Here is a 26,304-nt window from a genome sequence, read left to right as displayed (position 1 = left end):
ATGAAAATGAGAAATATTGCCCTGTCTATCTTAAATATTGAATAAAAATGTTTTTATGAAAATGTTTTAATTGCATTTTATATTTATATATTATATACATAAACATTATATATATACATTTTCATATCAAGATTTAATTTTCACATGGAAAGTTTTTATAAATAATTTTCATGTAAAGCTGGAATTTCATGTAAATTAATATACATTAAGAAGGTAAATGGTAAGGGAATATTTTTATGTGATTTTCATATGACATCAACAATAAATAATATTTTGTTTGATTTTATTTTATTTTATAAAAACAACCCCTGGGAAGCTGTATTGCAGTGATTGCACACTCCCAGATATTTAAAAAATGCAGAATGGTACAGTTCATTATTACATGTTTTGCAGCGATTAAAATGAACATTTATTACAATTATGAGAGAAATGCAGGCAATTTATATGTAATAGCACCTGCATATACGTGGTCAAGTGCTGTGTGGGCGTGGCTACGTCAAACGTCAAACCACGCCCTCATCGGCGAGCAGCAGCCAATCAGAGCGGCGGGAACGGATATTATTCTGAACTTGGAGTCCAGCAGCGTCTGCTCCAGTGTGACGGTGTATTTCCGTGCGGCGAGCAACTCCTCAGCCTGATAGATGCAGCAGCAGACCGACGACATGGAGGTACCTTTACTTAATGATTCTAACAGTAACAGACAGAAGTCTCTGGCTCAAGAGAGAGGTGGGTTCAGCCATCAGCAGAAGGATTCGGAGGTAATCCGAGCACACTGACAGTTTGCAGGGGTAGAGGGGCGTGTGTGTATGTGTGTGTAAAGTGGCTTGTTGCTGGGGGCTTTAAATGCCTCGAGTTGTTATTTTAGAAACATGCATGGCGCTAAAAATACCTTGTCTTTAGGAATTTGATCCAGTGTGACCTGCTGATGGTTTTATAGAGGATATAGACGTGCATGCATTTGAAGGGTAAAAATGAAGAATGCATTTGTTTCTTGTGTCTTGAATTCCCACTTCTTACACTGTATATGGATATATGCACATGCGCATATTAAATGCTGAGCATGTATGCATTTGGCTCATTTCATCTACATGTGTATTCCTCACATTAACCCGTCAATGTCAGTAGGCACACATTCCTATGCATTATAATACGTATTCAAAACCAGTTATTTATTAAGCTTGATATCAGCCTGATATTATGGAATATACATTGTTATATTGGGGGTTAAGAGGGTCAATAATATACAGTCTGCTGCAGGTTTATTTATTTTTATTTAAATTTATTTAAAAGAAGCAGTGGTTTCTATCTATCTATCTATCTATCTATCTATCTATCTATCTATCTATCATCTGTCTGGATCTAAATTGATTTGTCAATCAGCTGGTGAATTTTTAATTGATATTTATTTAATGGAAGCAGAACTCTATCTATCTATCTATCTATCTATCTATCTTTCTGTCTCTATCCATGAGTGAACTGAACTGGAGTGGTAAAGACTGCACACTAATGTACTCATTGCTCTCTCAAACATATGAACTTGTTATTTATTCAGTCATTAAAAATAAAAGCAAGCAAATGCATGTTTTGATTCTCGTCTTGGCACAGCGCAGCCCAGATTCGGTCTTCAAGGACAGTAACACATATTGTGCTGGGAATATGTCCAGCCTAGTGAAGTTATGGGAATGAATTCCTCGACCGTGATCGTTGAGCATATTGAATGTTTTTTTTTTTTTTTTAGAGGAATTAGAGCGTGTTTTCCAACCGCAGCAGATTTTTTTCTAGGACAGTGATGGGGAGGCGGATTGAATGTACACAAAATGCCTCAAAATGTTGTGCATGGCTGGAGTTTATGACCAGGAGTGAAACTCAAAGGTCAGATATGTGAGTGATCTGTCATTAAACCAGAATATACTGAATGTGAAGCTCTGTGCTTGGTCTTTTGTGCATGGTGATGAATTATTGCATCTGGCTGCATTAAATGAGTAATGAATATTAAATGCTGAATATAGACTGGATCGTTTAGTATTTGGTCCAGTAGCTCAGTGTTGGCACAGGGCACATTGTGCATGCCCTGTTTTGAGCTTTGAGATTTACAGATTATTCCAGTTTGTTTCATAGAATAGAAAAGCATGCAACTCTTGTTCAGTTGCTCATTGTTATGGTTTGGTTGGGCTTAGAGCTGAACTTTGGACTTTAGATTTGATTTTAAATTTGATGTGAAAGTACTCTATAATCTATGGAAAAATGAAATGTTAAGCCTGACATATGAAATAATACTCAGAAAAAAAAAATTGTCATGCTTTTATGGCTCATGTATATGGTACCGGAGAATATGAAGCTTAAAAACACCCTGTTTTTTTTTCAGGGGTACAAACTGAGCAAAAATATGCAGTTGCTGATATTTATATGGCCAAAAAGTAAGCTGAAATTCTGATAGCTTGTAATGTAAATTAAGGAGATCTATATAATGGTATAGCAGACTATTTACATAAAATGCATATCAGTTGTCACTCTGTATGTATTGTCACATTTAGTAAGATGATATTTAAAAGCTTAGTTTTATGATCCACACTCTGTATTTTTTATTGTGGGGGCAAAACATATAGGCTAATACAATGCAATATAATGATGATTGAGAAACAAATAAATGGTTCTCAAAAGCCTGATGGATCCTATTTGATACGCACATTTTAACATGATTTTTCTCAAAATTATATATGGATAATCAAGTAAACCTAAGTTGCTTCAGTCCAGTATGTATTCATCTTGCAATAATACTAACAATGTAAAAGTTATTCTTTCATTTGCTTTATAAAAATCAATAAAGATTCACAGCAAAAAAGACACATGAATCATAACCTGAAGGTGGAGTTTTTACAATTATATTAAAAGGCCTTTTATTTGCTAAAAATATTAACAGTCCGATGACAAAATGCATGTACTAGCTCACAACAGATTTTTTTAGTACAGTTGTAATCATGTTGATGGTTTAGAGTCCTTAGAAATGTTCTGCTCAAATATGATAGTGTAGGCTTTTAAAGAGTTAAACACCGGAATATATTACTGTATATAACTTGCAAGTACCTCGTAATGATCAGGTATAGTTTAAAGGTAGACGTAAAAAAACCTAATGAATCACTCATGGTTCATTAGACTGCACCACTGAGTCAGTTTCTTCAGCGTATGACGTGTGTGTGTGAGTAATCAGTGTCATGATTCACAGCAGAAATGTGTATTCTGTTTACAGGACGTTGTTCTAGTTTATAAGTATCATAGTTTGCCTTTGTATCAGATGTTTTGGCCCTTGAAAGCATCAGTATCTGGCGCTGGTTTGGATCAGACGTGAGTGTTCTGCTTCTGGGAGATCAGAGTGGAGTAACCTTTAGGGAAGGTGTCGGAAAAGTTGTCAGAAGGAAAGCCCATCTCTCTCTCTCTCTCTCTCGCTCCCACACAGCTCTCAGTTAGAGCTTCCCACCATGAGTATCAATGCCATCTGCTTCTGAGGACCAAAATAAAATGCTTCTGAATGTGCCACACATGTCTGTGAGTTAGGAGGGAGAGAGAGACTGAGAGAGGAGGGTAAATCATTAGTTTAGTGTGCACATGTATACATAAAATCTACGCACATGCATTATGCATAAAGTATGTGCATTATGATGAGACTGTGCACGTAAAATATTCTCACATTCATTATACAATGTATTTTTTGCCCATAATCCATATACAGTACCTCAATATAATACATTATATATTTAAACTAGGGGTGGGTCACTATAAACTATTGTGTCACAACTAGGGATATGCCGGTATCAAATTTTCATGTTGCGATTAATTGCTAATGCTTTTATCACGGTATACGGTACTATTATCACGATATTGAAATTTAGTTTAAAAAAATGCTGTCATAATACAGTATAACAGGTTTAATAACGTTTTTATTATTCACGGTATTTAGAAGTGCTCACGATAACAATATCGTGCATATTCATTACCGTGATATATCGCATTACCGAATACCGGCACAAGTCTAGTCACAACATATTGCAATACAAAAATGCAACAATATGTATTGTGTATAGTTCATCCAAAAATTAAAGTTAAGACAGATGTCATTTAGGTTTTTATTCACATGTAGGTAAACAATGATATCCAGTAAATCCAGCCATAAATTGGAGCTTCCATTTGTATTAATTGTTAATAAATAAAAAAAATTATAATAATAAATTAATTTTATAATTGATAAAAAATACTAAAAATATAAGTAATAAATATATAAAAATATAATTACAAATAAATTATTTAAAACTTTTTGTAAGGGGCAGAGAGCAAGCATCATTCAGCATTTTGGCTATTTTTATTTTGGTTATGAAAAGTACTTTTTGTGAAGTCATGAAGTAATAATAAAAAATACTGTTTTAACTCTATTTTGGCTTTGTTTAACGTATTGTGAGAGTTTATTGTGAGATCAGTATCATTTATCCAACCAAATTGTGGCACAAGTGTATTGTTACCATCTTAATTTAAATTTCAATGTTAAAATAAAAATATTTTTATTTCTAATCACAAATTTATAGATAAAAACGATTGGTCTGATGGTCTGATGATTGGACTTATTTTAAAGGGTTAGTTCACCCAAAAATGAAAAATCGGTCATTAATTACTCACCCTCGTGTTGTTCCAAACCTGTAAGACCTTCGTTCATCTTTGGAACACAATTTAAGATATTTTTGATGAAATATAAGGGCACTCTGACCCTCCCATAGACAGCAAGGTAACTACCACGTTCAAGGTCCAGAAAAGTACCAAGATGATCGACAAAGTAGTCCGTGTGACATCAGTGGTTCAACTGTAAAGTTACGAAACTACGAGAATAATTTTTTGCGCAAAAAAACAAAAACAACAACTTTATTCCACATTTTCGTGTCTACTGCATCACTTTGGACGCGTGTTCACGACAGTACCATGACGTGGCGGCGCTGACCCAGATCCGGCATGATTATGTCGTTACGCTGGATCTGGGTCAGCGCCGCCACACGCTCGTGTCATGATACTGTCATGAACACGCGTCCAAAGTGAAAACAAGGTGAATGTCCTGCAGAAGCGCTTAATCTTTAAATGAATAGGCACTTGAGCAAGAGAACCTGGTCCTCAGGGGGAACGAAGAAAGTTCATCTTCAACGTTATGCTTCGTACGTAATTTGTTCTTCAACTGACAGCACAGAGCGTGTTCCCCAGATGTTAATTGGGCTGCAATTAAATCAAAATGCCTCAGAGGACCTGACACTTCTTCATTTCAGGCAGACTGTGAAAGAAAAGCCTGGAAATCCATGTTTGGCTCAGGGTTTTAGAGGCTTTTTAGGGACATTAGCATACAGTAGATCAGCACTGATGTTTTGAAACCATTAACACTACGTTTGAGTGTGAATGTTCACGCTTTAGTAGCTCTTTGAGAGAGCTGGCTAAAAGACATGTGGCTATTCTTAAGCATAAGCGCAGACTTGGCCAACAGTCAGCAGTCATTTATGCAGGAAGTATCCTTTTAGGTGCACACACACTGGAAACCCTGCAGCCTTGCTTCCTGTTACCATGACACACTGTGGGTCAGGGAAAAATCTGTGGAATTTACCGTAAAACGTTGCCAGCCCAGAACTTTGCTGTAAAAAGAACAATAATTGATGGACATTAATTTATAAGATGTGGCGTAAAAAGCTAATATACATACTGTAACTGATAACAAAATACTAAGAAGCATAATTATTTACATGAAAAACCATCAAATCAGATGTTACAGGGAATGTCAGTTTAAAGTTTTACATTGTAAGGTGACTTTTCTTTTTTAAATATCCTGTTTTCCACTGTATATAATTAAAAATATATATATTGTTAACCAATTAACATGTTTTCACAGTAGTATTTCTACAGTCCTCCATCATTAAAATTACATTTTTATTTTAAAGTGTACCACAAGAGGAAATTTTGGGAGGGTCAATTTATAGTTTTTGACTGTAAATTATAAGATGACTTGGTGTTTTCACTTTAAAAAATTGTAAATTTAATAGTATTTTACTGTACAATTACACAAACTGTCCTGTCAAATTTATTACAGTTTTTTATGTATATAGTAAGAAAACTTACTGTTAATCAGTTATCAAGTTTTCATAGTAGCATTTTACAGTCTTTTTACTCTTATAATGAGCATATTTACAATTAAAATGACACTTTTTACAGCGTACCCCATCAGGGAATTCTAGGAATGTCAATTTGCTATTTATGACTTGTTCTTTTTTTTTTTTTTTTACAGTATTTTACTGTAAAATTACATAAAATGTCTCATTAGAGTTCTACAGTAACACATTTCAGTATATACTGTAGCAAAAAACTTACTGTTAACCAATTGACAGGTTTTAACAGTAGCATTTTTACAATCTGTTAATGTTAAAATGAATTTTTTGGTGTACTACAGACCCTGCTTTCAAATACTTTCCAATTTTATTATTAAAGAACGTTTTTCATATATAATACTGAAAGTGTTAGCAGTGAACAGTTACAAACTCTTCATCTCTCAAGTTTGTTTATAGGCAATATTATCCCAAAAAGCATGTACAGAACTTACAAAATCCACAAAAATACAGCATCAAGTTGCTATTTTCAGTGTACTATAATTTGAGGTACATTTCATATATTATTTTAGGATGTATGTGTATGTTTTAATGGTTACTTCTTTGTAATTTCCGAGCACATGTGAGGTACAGTGGTGATCGAAATGGTAGTTAATTCATGCTGACATATTGCCACCCTTATTTTCTCTACATTTCCCAAGCTATTGTCATTGAAGTACTAGAGTAGTGTGACCTGGCTGAATTTGCATAATTACAAGGAAAATCACGTGCTGCAGAAATAGTGAAAAGACCTGAAATGCGGTTGGCAAGTGCTCCAGGATATTAGACATGTGACACTTTCTGTTGTGGCAGTGCAGTTATTATTTGCCTCTGATCCGCAGGGGTCCATGGAGTCCCCGAATCTGGAGTTTGAATATGGAGACACGGACAACTTCACTGCAGAGCTCTCAGGTGGGTCACACCCACACACACACACACACACACACACACACAAAAGAACTTAGATCTGTTCAACCATAGCTTTTTAAATAAAATAAATATAAATTCATAGAAGATTAGGTGTGCTACTTGAAAAATGTACTTAAGTACAGTAACGAAGTAAAGCTACTCCGTTATTGTCCACCACTGTGCATTATGCATATTTACTGATGTAATTTTAATGTTGCTACATGTAACATGCAACATGCCAGTTGATGTTTAATGAATCTATATTACTATGAAAAACCAATGTTATGTGCTTGGTTTTTATTAACTCTATGTCTTTCTGTCTCTTTCGCACAGAGCTGTACAGCTACACAGAGGAACCGGAGTTCAGTCTAAACAGGGATTACTTTGAGGAAGACTTCAAGAATCATGGTTATGTCGCCTCCAGTGCTACATTACAACAAAATAAATATTTTCATAATTAGTACTTTTGGTATTAATTTCCAGTATAAATCTTAAAACATACTTGAAATGGAATTAATTTACTTCAGAAACAAATTTCAGAAAATACGTTTATTTTTCTCACCACGCTGGATTTTTTTAAAGCATAAACCTCTCTAAATTTTGAATTCATATTTAGAATGAGAGAAAAAATTGCCAATTTGAGTAAGAAAAACTAATTCTAAAATGAAAAATACTTGATTAAATATATGTACTCTACAAACAATTGTTGTGATCCTACAGTTTTGCTTCTTTAATTTTAAGCATTTTTAGATATTTTTTTTAATAGAAAACAAGAGAAAATCTCTTTATTTGCAGTGCCTCTTCACCCAACACACTACTATAGTGCTTAAAGGTCCCATGACATGCTGCTTTTTGGATGCTTTTATATAGGCCTAAGTGGTCCCTAGTACTGTATCTGAAGTCTCTTTCCCGAAATTCAGCCTTGGTGCAGAATTTCAGCCACTACGAGCCAGTCCCACAATGAGCTTTCCTTAGGACGTGCCATTTTTGTGTCTGTAGCTTTAAATGCTAATGAGGAGGAGAGAGGCGGGGCAACTGCCATGCTTCGCTCATTTGCAAGCCATGATGTCTCTCGAGGAAAAAAAAATATTGCGCTCGCCTCGCACGGTAGTAGCTCATTTTCTCATGGGCGGGCCAAATTCTCTGGGCGGGCAAAGCAGAGAAAGGGGAGGTAACCTTTCCCCATATGACGACATAAAGGGAAGATTCCAGATTGGGCCATCTGAGCTTTCATTTTCTCAAAGGCAAAGCAGGATACCCAGGGCTCGGTTTACACCTATCGCCATTTCTAGCCACTGGGGGACCATAGGCAGGCTAGGGGAACTCATATTAATGTTAAAAAACCTCATAAAGTGACATTTTCATGCCATGGGACCTTTAAGAGCTGTTGAGTTTTGTGCTGGAATTGCATTGTGTTTAAGAGTGAGACATTGCTTGAGAGTCCTGGTGGTGTGGACGTGCTGATTAACTGAACACTCCCCGGTATAACATTTCCACCCGTGTCTGAGAGAGAACAAAAATAAACCATCAGCAAAGTTGTGCAGTTCTCTTTCTGTGAGAAAAGGAGAACTTTAATGAATGTTTATGTAGTTCCAGTGTATGTTTGTGTGTGTATAGCCTCAGGCTTTACCCTGCCTGCTGTGTGCACAATCTCACCTCGCCAGACCTCTCGCTCTCTCTGTGTGTTTGCCATGGCACTGCAGCCCCACAAAATGGTGAAAAGCCAAGAGGCTGGATCACCAATGTTATGTTCGCTTTTGCATGTTTGTGTGCGTTGATTGTGAAGCAACTGCAAATCACATGTTTACACTTTTAAAAGTTTGCTGCCATCCAAAGGGTTCATATATTTTTTGTTCATTTTCCCCTGGTGTCCACTTATAATGTAACACTGCAATTTTTCATTGTCTCTCTCAGACTCTCAGATTTTATGCTGCTGTGCCTTTTAAAGGAATAGTTGAAAAAAAAATAATATTTTCTTAAAATGTACTCACCATCAGGCCATCCAAGATGTAGATGAGTTTGTTTGTTCACCAGAACAGATTTGGAGAAATGTAGCATTCCATCACTTGCTCACCAGTGAATCCTCTGCAGTGAATGGGTGCCGTCAGAACGAGTATCCAAACAGCTGATAAAAACATCACAATAATCCACAAGTTATCCACACCACTCCAGTCCATCAATTAATATCTTGTGAAAAACTGCATATTTGTAATAAATTCATTATTACGAAATTTTAACTTCAAATTGTTAAATACGAGTCCTGTATCCATCATATTGCTTTCTGCAGTGAGAAAGTTGTCTCCTGTGAATCAGGAGCGAAATATGCACACATCAAGCACTGTTTACAAGCAGAAACAGTCCAAAACTGAGCTAAACAAATATGTTGGTGGATTTTGATGTGAGAGATAACAAGGATGTACTTTTAATTTAATTACTGAGTAATATAAATTAACTACACGTATTAACTATATGGTTAGATTTAGGATGAGGGTTTGGTTTATGGATAGTTGCATGTAATTATGTATATTTTATTTCTTTTAACTACAGTAAGTACATGTAACGTGTAACAAGGACACTGTACAATAAAGTGTTACCGGCTTTTTACCGACTCTCATTGCTTTTGACAAGAAGCAATGGTTTAAAGTTAAAATGCCTTCATGATGGATTTGTTTCTTAGAAACATGCAGCTTTTTGCTTCACAAGACATTCATTTATGGGCTGGAGTGGTGTGGATTATTTGTGGATTATTGTGATGCTTTTATCAGCTGTTTGGACTCTCATTCTGACGGCACCCATTCACTGCAGAGGATCCATTTATGAAGAAACAAACTCATCTACATCTTGGATGGCCTGAGGGTGAGTACATTTTCATTTTTAGGTGAACTCTTCCTTTAAAGACGTGTATATATAAACTCTTCACATTTGAAATGTTAAATGTACACAAGCAAATGTTTCGAGATCTTCTAGATCAGATCGGAAGATCAAAGAAATTCTGATTCCTCATGATGTGACTTTAATAAAAGCATCAGTCCCGTCAGAATTCCAATGTCAAGCCTTCAGTGTCAGATGAACGACCTCAGTGATTTAATTTTACACATGCCTTCCACTGAAAAGACTTGAGGCTTTACAGCAGAAATCTTCACAAACTCTCGAAGCCTATGACAGATATTTTACCAATATTCAGAGGGAGGTTTGTACAGTAATTTGCATTCATACGTCATGTGGTTGAGTAACATTTTTGACTGAAAGAGAAGAGAGGTCAGTGAAGTGATTGAGTGTTTCATGTGTGCCGCCCCTTTCACGGGTATTTGAGCAACACAAATCCTGACTAATCTTTCTCACGTGTGAGAAGTGAAACCAGTAGAAGAATGGCAGAAATGATTACCATGGACAGAGACATAATTCTTCTGTGCTCCGCTCTCAGTGAAGGGTCGGAGGTGGATGGAGTTGAGTATGGAGGAGCAGAGGGCGTATGTCATGAGACTGCTGGACGCTCTGGAGGTCACCGATCGAGACAAGAGGCTCAAAGTGGCCCGAGCCATCCTCTATTTGGCACAAGGTACGAATATAGTACATACAACCACAATTCAATGGGCGAATCTCATGAAACCAGTCAACAACATACTTCATAGAGGAAGGAAATAATGAAATATATTATGAGAAATGAAGTCTATTTTAGGACCATTACGATATTTTGCAGCTGCATGTGACTTGTTTATTTTTTTATATTTATGTTATCTATAATTTATTATATTTCAATAATTACTAAGCACATTTGCCCTAGTTCTCATTACTTTAATAATGATGTATTATTTAATTTGTAATGTCATTTTTAGAACTGCCCTTAATTTATGCATATTTAACTTAATAATTATTAAGTTAATAATTAATAATAATTCTGTATAGCAGTATTTGTTTTTAGTAAACATTAAAAATATGTAAAACCATCAAATATTATATGCTATAATGAGAATGATAAAACATTAACTATAAAACATTATATGCTATAATGAGAATCTTCATTGTGCATTATGGTAATGAGAACTTGGACCTTAATGTGCTTAAGTGGCATGAAAATAATGTGTTTTCTTAAGAAAAATGTCATTTCTTATTTTTGCAAATTTAAAAATAAAATGTGTTGCAGTTTTTGTTTTGGTAAAAATATTTTAAAAAGTCAGAAATATATAAAACAATAAAATATGACTATTACAAAAATGAGAATCATTATTGAGTGTTTTTGTAATGTGTATTTGGACTTTAATAATTGGCATGAAGATAATGTTATCTCTTAAGAAAAATATTTTCTTATTTTTATTTATTTTCAATTTTTTCTTTTTTATTTAATTTAGTACTTCCTTTAATTTATGCATATTTAAATGTATTTGATAAGAAATAATGTATTGCAAAATTTGTTTTTTAGTAAAAATATATATAAAACAGTGAAACAATAAAATATGAAACATTGAGCATTATGGTAATTTGAATTTGGACATAAACATGCTGAATTGGCATGAATTGTTTTTTTTAATTATTGGTCCTTAAAATAGTCTTTCCTTAAGCAAAATATAATTTCTTCTTTTTTCTTATATGTATTCAGGTGTGTTTGATGAGTGCGACACAGAAACTGATGTCCTCTACTGGTCCAGACACAACGTCTTCCTCCTCTACGACATGGGCATCTTCACGGCTCTGCTGGAGCTCCTCAGCATGGAGATAGAGTGAGTGTTTTCATTTCCCCAAATGCCTCAGTCTCTGTGTGGAGATGTTTGACAGAGGGCAGGCAAGGACAGACAGGCGAAGGGTGAGATACTGAAAGAGACAGACAGAGACTGAATCTCCAGTGGAGGGAAGTGTTTAACAGTGCTGCTATATTTTCTCTCCTTCTCCTGAGGGAGCAGGTTAGAAACGGCTCAGTCATGACTGTGAATGTGTGTGTGTGAAACAGTTGTGTATTTCTGTGGCTCTCCTGGGTGCTGTACTACTGAGACGAACGGCTTTCTCTTTTCTGTTTCTTAATGCCCGCCGTGTACGGTAGCAGCTGCCTGGGCGGCACAGCGAGCCACTTCTCCATTTCTCTAATTACCCACATTAAGTACACTTCCATGTTAATGGATCTCTTTATTTTGTTCAGAGAGTGATATCAGTGCAATCAGATTTCACTCTTATTATTGCACATACTGTACCAACATAAAAATGAACGTGCAAAAAACTACTCCAAACACATTAGCAACCGCATAGCAAATGGCCTGGCACCCATTCATTATACCTTAGGATTGTGGTGGCAACTTCTGCATGCGCAATTAAGAAAATGTAAAAACCTACTGTATTTTCGGAAAATTTGTCATACCTGACTGTAAGTCACACCAGGTCAAAATTGCATTGTTAAGAGAAAAAAAAACATCACATTTCAGAAAAAAAAATAAAAATAAACGAAATGCTTAAAAAATATTAGAAACACTATAAACATGTATTTTAGCTCTCTTCACTACACTTCCTTTAAATTTAACTATATTTAGAACAGAGAAATTGTAGTGCCATTCAGTATTATTTTTGTATCATTAAGATGATATTATTGATTTTATTTTTTATGTTTTTGTTATCATTTTAATTCTTTTTTATTTTTTTTTATTATTATTTTACATTTTTTTATTTAAGTTTTACTTTTTTGTACATCAAGTTGAATTAAAATGAAAATTAAAGTTAAAATTCATTGGTGATTATATATATATATTTAAATATTTTATTTTACTTCAGTTATTATTTTACTTCAAGTAGCAGAATTGTTTTATGGTTTTTAGATTTAGTTAACTATAATAACGTTGGTGGTTTATTCATTATAAACGAAATTTATTATAAACCATAAAACTGAAAAAGCAAAACTGAAACCACTGGTGTGTGGGAAATGTGTTATTAAAATAAACATTGCACATGTTTTGCATGCGTCACGTTAATTATATTAATGTGAAGCATGAAAAACATGATATAAGTCAACTTTATATAGGTCGCTTTGGAATAGTTGCAGTTGCAGATGATTAAAAAACATTACTTGCGTTGCAGAAAATATAATAGCTTACATTTAATATATTAAACTTATTTCAGTCCATCATATTATTTTGTGTGCTTGACATTGGCATTGTATAAATCGCTTTGGAATATAAACCACGGCACATTTAAAAAAAATTTTTTTTTTTTTACAATAGAGTTCTATTTTTGAACATTAGGCAACTTCATTACTTAACAAACTAAGAATGGAAAATATTTCTAAACCATTTATTAATCTTTGTTAATATTAATAATAATATGAATTAACATTTATTTATTCATTATTAAAATCAAAAGTTGTATGTTCATATTATTTAATGGACCTGAGATAACATGAAATACCAATAAACCGTTTTGTATTTATTAACTGACATTAAAGATTAATACATACTGTAACAAATGTATTGCTCATTGTTGGTTAATGTTGCTTAATGCATTAACTAATGTTTACTAATGGGAACTTACTGTAAAGTGCTACCATTATTTTAGTACATAAAGTTAAACTAAATGAAAATGAGAATTTTTTCCTTGGCATCTACCTAAAATAAATTCAGTTTTAATACTTTTTTTAATATTTTGTTTCAGTTAACATTTATTTTATTACATGTAACGTACATGGTTTTATTGTTTTAGTTTTGGTTAACTATTAACCCTGGTCTTTTGGTGCAGTTGTAACGTAAGGATGTCCTCTTACATGTGCATTGATATTTTGATTTAGTATCGTTCCCTTTTTCTCCAGTAATAACCAGGCGTGCAGCAGCGCAGTGAGAAAACCAGCCATTTCTCTGGCTGACAGCACTGAACTCAGGTAAGATGCCCACTGGGACTGATTCGTTTTTTTTTTTTACTCTCACATCATTAGACTTCACTTCATCCAACCCGCAATCCACTTCTCAGATTTACATTAAAATTGGTGTGGAGGAACCCTGGGCTGACAGAGAGCTTTCATGTCTTTGAGTGCTTTGCATCAATGCACAATACATATATATATACAAAGGAGTAATGCTGCTGCATTAGCTGATTATAGAAGGATAATACTTGCCCTTGGTTACAATACACAAAGACTCACTCTTGTACTAACACACACTTACACTCAATAACTCAGATTGAAAGTAAAGGCGTTTGCATCATGTTCTGAAGGGTTCTTCTGAGCATCATGTATCTGATGGTCGAGACCATTCGAGTGGAAATGGAGGGTGACAGTCCTGAGAGGAAGGCAGCCAGAGAGACCTTTAAAACAGAGTTGGGTGAGAAAGACTGTAAGAGAACGGTGTGGCCTTTAGTCTTACAGATATACAGTGTGTGTGTATTTGCAGTGGTTGGCTGTTGACCTTCCCTATGGCGCAGTGATTAACCTCCCTCCTCCTCTCAGGTTCTCCCCTTTTTAACGGAGAGCCCTTTGCCCTCCTCCTCTTCACCATGGTAACCAAGTTCTGCAGCATGAATGCGCCCCATTTCCCCATGAAGAAAGTGCTGCTCTTACTGTGGAAGACCATACTGGTCAGTCTCAATACACACACATCAGAATCACTGTTCATATGCTCCATTTTAGATAAATAATTTTGATAATATTTTGTTTTATAGATCTATTCTATTCTATTCTATTCTATTCTATTCTATTCCACAGATAATTGACTGCTTATTCTATGCTATTCTGTTATGCTACATAATACTTATTCTATTCTATTCTATTCTATTCTATTCATCACATTACATTACATACTACTGTTAAAAAGTGTGGGGTCAGTAAGATGTATTTTTTAAGGATATTAATACCTTTATTCAACAAGGATGCATTCAATTGAACAAAAGTGACAGTAAAGACATTTATAATGTTTCTACTATTTCAAATAAATGCAGAATCCTAAAGAATGTTCAGTTTCCACAAAATATTAAGCAGAACAACTGTTTTCAACATTGAAAACAATAAAAATGTTTTTTGAGCAAGAAACCTGCATGTTAGAATGATTTCTGAAGGATCATGTGACACTGAAGACTGGAGTAATGATGCTGAAAATTCAGCTTTGAGATCACAGGAATAAATTACATTTTTTAAATATATTAAAATAGAAACAGTTATTTTAAATTGTAAAAATATTTCACAATTTTGCTGTTTTTGTTGTATTTTAATTTAAATAAATGCAGCCTTAAAGAGACTTTCAAAAACATAAAAAAAAATCTTGCAGACCCCAACATTTTGAATGGTATCTTAATCTGGATTGATTGAAGATTTTATTCGGTTCTATTTTCTTTCATTATGCTACATTCCATAGAATAATTACTGATTATTCTATTCTATTTTACCAGATAAAGAGAGACCTTTTTAGATTTTTCAGAATATGAACACTGTTCTTATCATGGACTCTTTCAACTCTAAGTCAGGCAGCTCTAGTCAATAACAGCTCTGTTTATGTGCCTATAGTGCTCTGTCCATTGATTTCTGCGTGTGTGTGCACCTCAGTTCACTCTGGGAGGTTTCGAGGAGCTGCAGGAGATGAAAGTGAGAATGAGAGAGCAGTTGAACCTGCCACCGCTCCCTGAGGACAGCATTAAGGTGGTGCGAAACATGCGGGCGGCTTCTCCTCCAGCCTCGGCCATGGAGCTCATCGAGCAACAGCAGCAGCAGAAGAGAGGACGCAGGAGTCGCCGGGTACGAGAAACACACGCAAATGACTTTCAAAGCCACTGCACTAGCAGAAACCACGTGTAGATGAAATACATGAACTGTGCCAACAGGAGTACACACAACCTCTCATGCGTCTGAACCTATACAATCAGTATATGAATTATTAAACACACAGAAATTCTGATTTGTGCTACCTATTACACAGCCCTGCATCTTGAAAAAATAATTCAATTTGTTGCTGAATTCAAAAATATCAATAAAACTTTCTATCATGCACAGTTTTTTTGTACAAAATAACAATAAAGATTTTTCAGATTATAGGCTATATACTGTATGTATTCACTGCCGTTCAAAAGTTTGCGATCGGTAAGATTATTAATGTTTTTAAAGAAGTCTTTTATGCTCATCAAGGCTGCATTTATTTGATCAGAAATGCAGAAAACAGTACTATTGTGAAATATAATTGCAATTTAAAATAATGGTTTTCTGTTTTCATATACTTTAAAATATGATTTATTTCTGTGTAGCAAAGCTGAATTTTCAAGATCATTACTCTAGTCTTCAGTGTCACATGATCCATCAGAAATCATTCTAATATGCTGATTTATTATCAGTGTTGGAAACAGTTGTGCTGCTTAATATTTTTTGGAACCTGTGATACTTTATTCAGGATTCTTTGATTAATAAAAAGAGAATTTTATTCAAAATAGAAATCATTTCTATCTGTCTTTTGTCAATTTAACACATCCCTGTTAAATAAAAGTATTCATTTCTTTCAAAAAAAGAAATATTTTTTTTTTTACTGAGCCCTAATTTTTAAACTGTATATTAACTGTGTATATAAGTGTATGTTGTTACAAAAGATTTCTGTTTTAAATAAACTTTTTATTAATCAAAGAATCCTACAAAAAAAGTATCACTGATTCCAACAAAAAAAAAAAGATTTCTGAAGGATCATGTGACACTGAAGACTGGAGTAATTATGCTGAAAATTTTCCTGTGAAGCTTTGCATCACAGGAATAAATATAATAATATAGGGAATATACTTTAAATTATATATGTATATGTATCAGCTTTAATGCACTTGTCAAAATAAAAAAAAGCAGTCAAATGTCAAAGTTTTTAATGACAAAAATAAGTATTTGGTATGTGTTATTTAATGTACAGTCTGCAACAGAGTGGAAAAAGTGGTAGTAAAGTCTTCAGAATCATTCAGACATGTGAAAATTGGCTTTATGGCAGTTTTTCTGGCGATTTAAGGGATAATACAAGACTTCTTCACCATGCAAATGGTTGTCGAAAGCAAAAATCGTAAGAAATACATCAGATTGTGTGGTTTTGTAGCAAAACAGCCACTATTTTTTAAATCAACAGCCTAAAATTAGTAAGAAATAGTACTGGATTTCATTCAGTGAATATGATGCAGGGCGGTGTTATACTAATATGACAGCCCACACAGCCTGCAAAACATACACGAGCTTTAAAATAAACACACAAAAAGGACTTCATGCCACACTTCTAACATTGCAACGGTCATGTCACAATGAGAATGAAATGATTGGCCGGACAACATCGTGGACCAATCACAGCAGGTTTCACAGTTTTTGACCTTTCTCCTTCCTGCCTCACTCTGTCTCTGTAAGTTTTCTGTAACCCTTTCTCCTCATCTCTCCCTCTTTTCTGCCCTTTTCTCTCTGGGTTTTCGTTGTCCTGTTGGCTCATTCCCATCTCTTCCTTGTGTCCCTACAGAGTGCCTTTGTTGATAGCTTGGAAGGAGACAGTCCATATGCCAAGAAACAGGTCTTTACCCCAAACCCCTTTTGTGCATTCTCTTTGTTGTGGGCTGGCCTTGCACTCCTTCACTCTCTTTTCCTTCACAGCAATTTGTTTTTCCTTTGAAACTTGATTTGGGGAAGGGTTCTGAGAGATACAGCTGGCCATGGACATGAGCAAGACTCTCTATCTCTCTCTCCTCCTATCTTTCCATTTGCACATCTTTCCACATATTCTCAGTCAATGAGATCCGGCTCCCACTAGCTAGCAGAATGGCTTCTTCTCATAGGCAACCAATCACAGCTGAGTCACCTCTGCTCATGGCCTTTAGTACCACCCACAGACACACTCATACATTGACTGCACTGGAACCAATGATGGCGCTCCACCAATGCACCTCATGCCTGATGCTTGCTCTGAATCTTGCCATTCATGCGTTTGCACAACACTAGAGATGTGAAGAACTTGGTTTTTGTGCCTTTGTTGAACTGAATCTGCACCGGAATGTTAAAAAAGAAGCTGCAATGTTGTCCCCAAAATTGGATTGAACGTTTTTGTGATGCTTATCCTTTGCAGGTTTATGGAACGGTAAGTTTCAGGAATAAACTCTAAGCAATGGATGGGGAACGTAATCTGGAGGCTAAAATACCAGAAGAACCTGCGGAAAAAACCCTGATAGGAGTCTCATTCATGCAAAACCTCACATACAGGAGACTTCAATTTGGTCATTTCAGAAAAAAAATGTAAAGAAAAAAATTAAAGAATGAAACCAAACATCTTTCACACCATATAAATGATATATTTTAAAATCTTAAAGGGATAGTCCACCAAAAAATGAACATTTTGTCTTCATTTACTCGTCCTCAAGTTGTTCCAAACCTGAATTTCTTTCTTCCGTTGAACACAAAAGATATTTTGAAGAATGTTGGTAACCAAACAGTAGCCATTGACTTCCATATTTTTTCCATAATATAGAAGTCAGTGGCTACCAACTGCTCCAAACATATAGGTTTGGAACAGCACGAGAGTGAGTAAATAGTGACAATGTTCATTTTTGGTTGAACTATCTCTTTTAGTTATCAAGTCAAGTCAAGTCGAGCTTTATTGTCATTATGAATGATGAATTTGGGCTTTCTTAATGAGACTCAACATCAGGGTCCAGAGTAATATATACATTTGCAACTTGATCTTAAACTCTTTCTCCCTCTCTTGCAGCCACTGGTCAAACAGGACAGTCTGGACACTTACAACGAACGAGACCCTTTCAAAAATGATGACGTGCGGGATGAGGAAGATGACCCAGAGGACATGGACAGTGGCATTGAGGGAGAGGTCGACCCTCTCGACAGAGACGTTATTATCCAACCGCCGCCCCCGCCACCACTACTGCGGCCACCAACCGAGAGACTGTCCTTCCCCAAGGGACTGCCATGGGCTCCCAAAGTCAGGTAGTGTACAGGGTTTTTATCAAATGTAATGGCCATAAACTGTGCTATTTTGACTTGTTTCAGAGATCTGGGGTCTCATTTATAAACTGTACACCTTGTCACACAGCAGCTTTTAGGCATTTTTCTGTTTTTTGTTATAAGTCAGAAATGACAAGGAGGAAGCTTCCCTCAATACAAAGTCAATGGAGAGGGTTGGATTGCCCCCCCCCGGTGTGGGCGTGGCCTAAATGCGCTCTGTCGCTATGCATGGAAATATGCAGATGAGGTTATGCATAGTAAAAGAGGGCATTGCAAGCTCCATATATGGTGATTTCGGGGAGGAGACGGGGTGAAGATGCACGTATGCACAATTTTCCCCTGACTGGGATTTATAAAGGGATTTTTGCACAGGTTCTGGCGTACACCTGGTTTTATAAATCAGAAAACCTTTGCGTGTACGCAAAATCTAGCTTTTGTGCATACGTACACTTTTAGGATTAAATCTACAGAGAGTTTTATAAATGAGACCCCTGTTGTTTTGCAATAAGTATGAGCAATTTTTGTAAATAAGCTTCAGGGAGACAAAAGTTTGGGGTCGGTAAGCCTCATATGGTCACCAAGGCTACATTTATGTGATTACAAATACAGTAAAAACAGGAATATTGTGAAATATTATTCCAAATTCAAATAGCTGTTTTCTATTTTAATATATTTGAAAATGTAATTTATTCCTGTGATGCCAAGTCGAATTTTCAGAATCAGTACATATATAGTACATGCAATATATTTTTTGATTGATTCATCTATTTTCAGGATTCTTTGATGAATAGAAAGTAAAAAAAATACATTTTTGAAACCTTACAAATGTCAACCTTGTCACTTTTGATCCACTTAATGCATCCTTGCTGAATACAAGTATTAATTTCTTTTAAAAAAAATCATACTGATCCCATACTTGTAGTCCATCTGCAGTGACCCGTCTAACTGCCTACAAAAATCTACTACAGCTCCTGTGCTGGAAACAGGCTGGTTTTAGGACTGCAGTACCTCTGACATAAATATTGCATATTTGTGGACAGACTAATGAACAGGGAGAAACACAGAGGAAGAAGAAAAAAAAGAGATGAATTTAGAACAGCAAAAGCTGTGACAGTCACATTTGATCAAATCCTCCTGATTGTTCAAAGAGCCACGCAGTACAGTGTTTACCTTCTTTACCTGTGAATTGAGCTGCACTGCTGCATGCAGATGGGAACGAGAGCGTGAGGGAGGGGGTGCTGCAGCACTTTAAAGAGCTTAGTGTAAAGACGACAAAGGGACACATTTACGCTGCTCTTTTTTATAAGTTTAAGCAGCTGTCTGTTGGTAGCAGTCCTGTCCTAAACCGAGAAGAATTCCAAACCAACTCCATGTAGTCAATTCCTTTCTTCTTTCTCCCACAGAGAGAAAGACATCGAGCATTTTCTGGAGACCAGCAGAAATAAATTTATCGGATTCACCTTGGGAAAGTGAGTGTTTGATAAATTCTCCCAGGTTCTGAATCTACGAGAAACGATAATAAAGGTCACCTTCATTATCATTAATTCAGTATACTCTGCTGTTTCTGGTTCACATTGTATTTTCTTTCTTTCTAATGTTGTTTTATAGTGACACTGACACTTTGGTTGGGTTACCCAGGCCCATACATGAGAGTGTGAAGACTTTGAAACAGGTAAGCATGGAAACATTTTTGTTTTCTAATATTCTAGTATTCTTCTACACAGCTGGAAGAGTAAAAAAATATTCGAACATCATATGCATGAATGTTTTGCCCTTTTATTGACACAAAGTAAGTTGATTACTGTATATATCTGTTGGATTTAGCAGCTGTTGTGCCACAGATATGCATTGACGTGAATCCAGTGGTCTAATGCATGCTCTATTGGGGCTCTTTCAGCCATTCACAGTTTAGATATCAGCCCTCGGTTACCATGGCAATTCTCTCTCTCTCACCCCTTCTCTCTCAAGCACAAGTATGTCTCCATAGCAGAGGTCCAGATCAAGAGAGAGGAGGAGCTGCAGCAGTGTCCCATGACTATGGTAAGTGACTCAACTTTGCTGTTCTTTTGCATGTATTATTGGTTCATTAAGCTGTCAGTCAGAATCACCTCTTTTGATTGTCTAGGGGGAAGAGGAGGTGGAGGACACACCTGCAGAGATTCTATATTTGGGAATGTTGCCTAGTCTCTCTCAGTATGTAGTAAGTGTCTCCTACACTTCATCTTTTTACACATCCAGATACTTGGGAATATAGCTCATGCTTTCCAGAAAAATCTTTCTGATAATATTTCACAGCAAACACTATTGGCCTATTTGTCGTTTCATAACGTGTTGTTTTAGATTAGTGCAAAAAAACCCATCCAAAAAAACAATTTTAAGTGTTTATTTTATTGCACTTTTTCTGTTTGTATCTGTAGATTTTAATTACAATACATATTTAAGGCCGTAACCATAAACCATAAACATGGTGAAAATATTTATATTTTTCCAGCTGTTGACCAGGGTTATTATAATGAACTAAAACTGAAACTAAAATTAAAACCATAAGAAATATTTTCATTACTTGAATAAAATAATCATGAACTGAAATTATTTAAATTAAAAATTAAATATATATATTTAAATATATCTATATATTTATATGTATTTAGTATCCAAAGCAACATTCTAAAACTAAAACTGAAATAAAAATAGACATATTTCAAATAAAACTACAGAAAATGCCACAAGCACACAACAAATTAAAATAAGAAGGAAAGTATAAAAATAAAAACTGATTCAAAATATTAATAAAAACAAATGGTATCTCAATGATTTTCTGCTTTATGTAATGATAAAAAGAGATATCCAAAATCCCCTCTGTGAAAATCTTTGACTTTAATGTGTCAGCAAACAAGAAATTTTAACCTAGCTTTATCCAATATTCAGATTTCTGTTCTGGAAAGCTATGCAAATTAGTGCACATATTTAATTAGACAGTGCCTCATTTGCATATTTAAACATAACATTCTAGCAAACTTGTAATGCAAAAAAGAGAAATATTTGCAATTCCTAATGTAATCAATCAACTTAACTTGGGAAATATTTTTCTTAATTCTTTTTACTTACAATAATTATCTGTGGTGTCTTGCCTTAATTCTAAATGCTAATACTTTATGGTGTCGGGGTTAATGCATGCATCTCTTCAGACAAACCTGGTAGGAATGTTGCACTAATGTTAGTCTCTTTGTAGATTGCTCTATTGAAGCTCCTTCTGGCTGCAGCTCCAACCTCCAAAGCAAAGACAGACTCTATCAACATCCTAGCCGACGTTCTGCCGGAGGAGATGCCGTAAGTCTACGCACAAATACAGCAGAGACTCTGCACTTGATGTGTGCATGGCGCATGAAAAGATCAGTGCGCTTTGTTTCAGATGCACAGCACACATTTCCCGTGTTTGTGTTGGAAACAGAATCACCGTCCTGCAGAGCATGAAGCTGGGCATTGATGTGAACAGACACAAGGAGATTATCGTCAAAGCGATTGCAGCTCTCCTGCTACTGCTGCTCAAACACTTCAAATTCAACCACATATACCAGGTCAGACTCTCTTTATTTGCCATTCCTCTCTCTGCTCGTGTCTCTCTGATGTCTTTGGCTGAACTGACCCTGCGCTCTGCTCTCGCTGTCAAAGCACCATTTCTTTACCAGACAACGAAAGAGAGAGAGCCAGGGAGAGACAACGATGAGACAAGCACTTAAACTAAAAAAGGATACTCTAAATACATCAAAAAAAAATTTCAAATTAATTAATATTTCAAATTAAAGAGGGGATTTAGAGACTATTTTCTACAGCTGTACTCATGCACTGAGCCAGAAATCTCTACTTCAGAAGTGCTTACATTCAACAAATAGTTTTATTTCTTATTTATATTTTGAAGATTTATGGGTCAAAGACAAAAAGGGGTTCAAGCATCAACATAATGGTTTAATGTAGCTTACATGTTTTCCTTACATTAGAATGTGTCCTGTTTAATGTGATTTTTCTGAGAAAAAAAAAATGACTATCATACATTTTTACTTTTTTTTTTATTTAATTTTTTTTTATTAACAGACGACACCCAGTAAAATATCACAATAGAATAACAAAAAACTTTGTCAGGCATATTTTAGAACAAGAATCATTAGATGACATTTAAAAAATATTTAAAGGATCACACTGAAGCCCCCAAATACTAATTAATTGTAATTTTAAATCTTACCCAATCTTTTTCACTATCCATCAAACCACTAGGTTTTACACATTTGTCAGCAAAAATTTTTACATAAATATATCTGTTACGCTGTTTGTTCACATTTATTTGAATATGATTTTATATTCTTAAAAACATAGTAAAAATATATTTTTTTCTGGCTGTTGACAGTATTTTCTGATTTATGAAGTGATAAAAAGGAGATATCCATTCTTTAAAAACATTTTGACAAACCTTGCTTTGTTCAGAATTATGCATTGGATATCTAATGCATATTTAATTAGGTAATGCCTTGTTTGTATTTAAACATAACATTTTAGCAAACTTAACACGTTTGCAATTTGTTGCCTTGCCTCATATGCTGAAAAAATCTGAGAATTTCTCTCCTCCTACATCAAATTATTTTAAAATATTAGCAGAGGACGAGAACAAAATGTTCTAAAGCGTGATGTGCTTCATCTTGTCAGCACAGTTCAGACTAATCCTGTATGATGAGCATGACAAATTATGAAAAATGAACGTGGGTGTTTTAAGTGGCGCCCTCTATTGGTGGAGATAAATAGCACTGCAGTGGGAACAGTTTCATAAGACATTTATTTTCATTTTACCCTTTGTCACACTTGACTTAAAGGTTCACTGAATAATCAGTTACTGAAGGCAGTCGCACGTATCTTTTCCCTCACTGTCCATTTCAATTACTCAATCACTCACTCGCTCAGATTAAACAACAAGAACGAGCGTCAGCATTGCTGATCGGCTGACATATCACGCCGAGCTGATGTACAGTTAATTCTGGGTAACAGGAGAGGCTCTGGGTTTCTCTTTGACAGAGTTTGCTCATTAACGTCTAAAGCCATGATAAACGGAGAGGAACTGGAAACCAATCACTCTTCAGTATGCATCTCAGTCTCAGCTGAGAGAAACGATGAATGTCTTGCTAATGAAAGCTTCAGCTCATCAGAGACAGTTAATTATAGATATTATGGGCCAAACTGACTTCCACTCCATGTAACGCCACTGGATTTATAATATAATAAAATGTGGTGTTGTTCAAATGCTGGAGATTTTTATGAATGACTTTATTTATGATCATGATGTCTTTTGTGTTTTGGACAGTTTGAATATGTGGCTCAGCACCTGGTGTTTGCCAATTGCATCCCGCTCATCCTCAAATTCTTCAACCAGAACATCATGTCTTACATCAGTGCCAAAAACAGGTAGAAATTTGGATATATATTAATTCAAACCAACTTCTGTTTCAGTAAGTCTTTTAAACATATTGTGTTTTCTGATGGCAGCATTTGTGCCCTGGATTTCCCTCATTGTGTGGTTCATGAAATGCCTGAACTCACAGCTGAAAGCCTGGTAATGAGACAAAACACTACAATTTTGTCTGGTTTTTTTTTTACTCCAGACTTTATTTTATAGGTAGTGTAGGTGACTGAAAAGAAAGAACCTATCATTTTTGTGGGTTGTTAAGATGCTGAATGTGTGTCTGTGTGTGCAAACAGGAAGCTGGTGACAGTAATCAGTTTTGCTGGTGTAATCTCTTCTCCTGCATCAACCTACTGAGGATCCTAAACAAAATTACCAAGTGGAAACACTCAAGAACTATGGTGAGAGAAAGAAAATGTCTGTTTTAAAGAATACCAGCATTATGCCATCTCGTTTATACTTAGGCCTTGTTCAAGAGAAGTATGATTGAATTCCTGTGTAAATGGTTTATATCCTATAATTACTACATCGTTTTGTTTTTATTTGTTTTAAAAAAAAATTTTATTATGGTTTTTGCTGTGTTTTTCTACATAACCTTGCCTGTTTCTCTGTTTCAAAATACATATCAGTGTTTATGTGTGTATATATAGCTAATGATATCAATCAGTGGCATCTCTAATTGTTTAATGCAATCTGTTCATGTGGAGAAAATGAATATAAAGGAAAAAAAAATATTTGTTTATACATCTGTTCATAAATTATTGCATTCTATTCTTTGAGGCAGTTCATGTATGAATGGATTTACATACAATTTTCAATGGTTTGTGTTGGGTCTCGTTCCTTTCCAGATGCTTGTGGTGTTCAAGTCTGCTCCTATCCTCAAGAGGGCGCTCAAGGTTAAACAGGCCATGATGCAGCTCTACGTCCTCAAACTTCTCAAGATACAGACCAAGTATCTGGGCCGCCAAGGGGCAGAGCCTGTGAGAAAGACAGTCAACTTCAAGATCCTGTAGAAGGTGTACTGTAGGTTTAGCATCAGATTCAAATTTAGAATGTTTTTATTCTAATGTTTTAGAATGTTTTTAAATTTTGAATTATTTCCTTGGTGAAACATGGGTCATAAGCTGCGATTCAGAAGCTGCATCTTTTAAAGGTGCTGTATGTATTATTATTATTATTTTTACTGTACTAAAGCATAAAAATACTGTTATATGTTTGCAGATATTTAGGAAACATGTTTAGTTCACATACTTTTTTTTCTCAGAAAAACAACGCTACAGCCAGTTATTCTACTATGAAATGTATGTTGATGTTCTGTGTCGGAATGTCTGTTTTTGTTTTGGTCTGTTTGATTCCGCCCACTGCCAATTTACCCAATATTTTTTCAACACCCGAGTTGCCAGTTGGTGGAAAACACAGTATATTGGAGCCATGAAAGCCAGCAAATTAACTGGGTTAGAGATCGCAGATTCTAAAAAGCCTCAGAAACCATCTAAACATCTCTATGACCAGATGGAATATTAAAACACTGATAAATCAACTTACAGTGTAAGGCTTGTCGCCTTCCTTTGTAAATTGTACTCGTTCCTGTTCCATGTCCTCAATATGGCAACCCTCGTGAATGTCGAATCTGAGGAGGAGGGGTCAAGAGAAACGACAATGTAAGGTTCATCATCTTCCATTGTCAATTGCACTTGTTCCTATTGTGCGTCCTCAATCTGGCAACCCACGTGAGCGTCAAGTCTGAGAAGGAAAGGTTTGGAGCAACAATCCTCTCCAACATTTTGAATTTGTAATGCATTACCCATTTCAACCACTAGCTGTCAATATTACATACTGCACCTTTAGAGGCTGCATTTAAAGACCAAATGTGACAGGCTTTT

At 35.3% G+C, this 26,304-nt stretch overlaps 1 protein-coding gene across 1 annotated transcript; it reads left to right on the top strand.

Annotated features, from left to right (window-relative positions):
- Window positions 1-568: 568 nt before the first annotated feature.
- Window positions 569-25,434, top strand: LOC107658739 (striatin-interacting protein 1 homolog). The gene is made up of 21 exons (XM_016447390.1): window positions 569-668; window positions 7,001-7,070; window positions 7,401-7,475; window positions 10,492-10,626; window positions 11,665-11,785; window positions 13,849-13,917; window positions 14,250-14,356; window positions 14,482-14,609; window positions 15,571-15,759; window positions 17,486-17,536; window positions 18,725-18,957; window positions 20,379-20,444; window positions 20,584-20,647; window positions 20,944-21,015; window positions 21,101-21,175; window positions 22,208-22,305; window positions 22,427-22,553; window positions 24,323-24,423; window positions 24,505-24,571; window positions 24,718-24,822; window positions 25,270-25,434. Exons 1-21 carry the CDS (start codon window positions 642-644, stop codon window positions 25,432-25,434), a joined length of 2,145 nt encoding a protein of 714 aa, XP_016302876.1. The 5' UTR covers window positions 569-641.
- Window positions 25,435-26,304: the final 870 nt, after the last annotated feature.

This window comes from Sinocyclocheilus anshuiensis, unplaced genomic scaffold (genome assembly GCF_001515605.1).
Source record: "Sinocyclocheilus anshuiensis isolate Anshui unplaced genomic scaffold, SAMN03320099.WGS_v1.1 scaffold283, whole genome shotgun sequence".
Classification (NCBI taxonomy): Eukaryota; Metazoa; Chordata; class Actinopteri; order Cypriniformes; family Cyprinidae; genus Sinocyclocheilus; species Sinocyclocheilus anshuiensis.
This window is presented reverse-complemented; position numbering and strand designations above follow the sequence as displayed.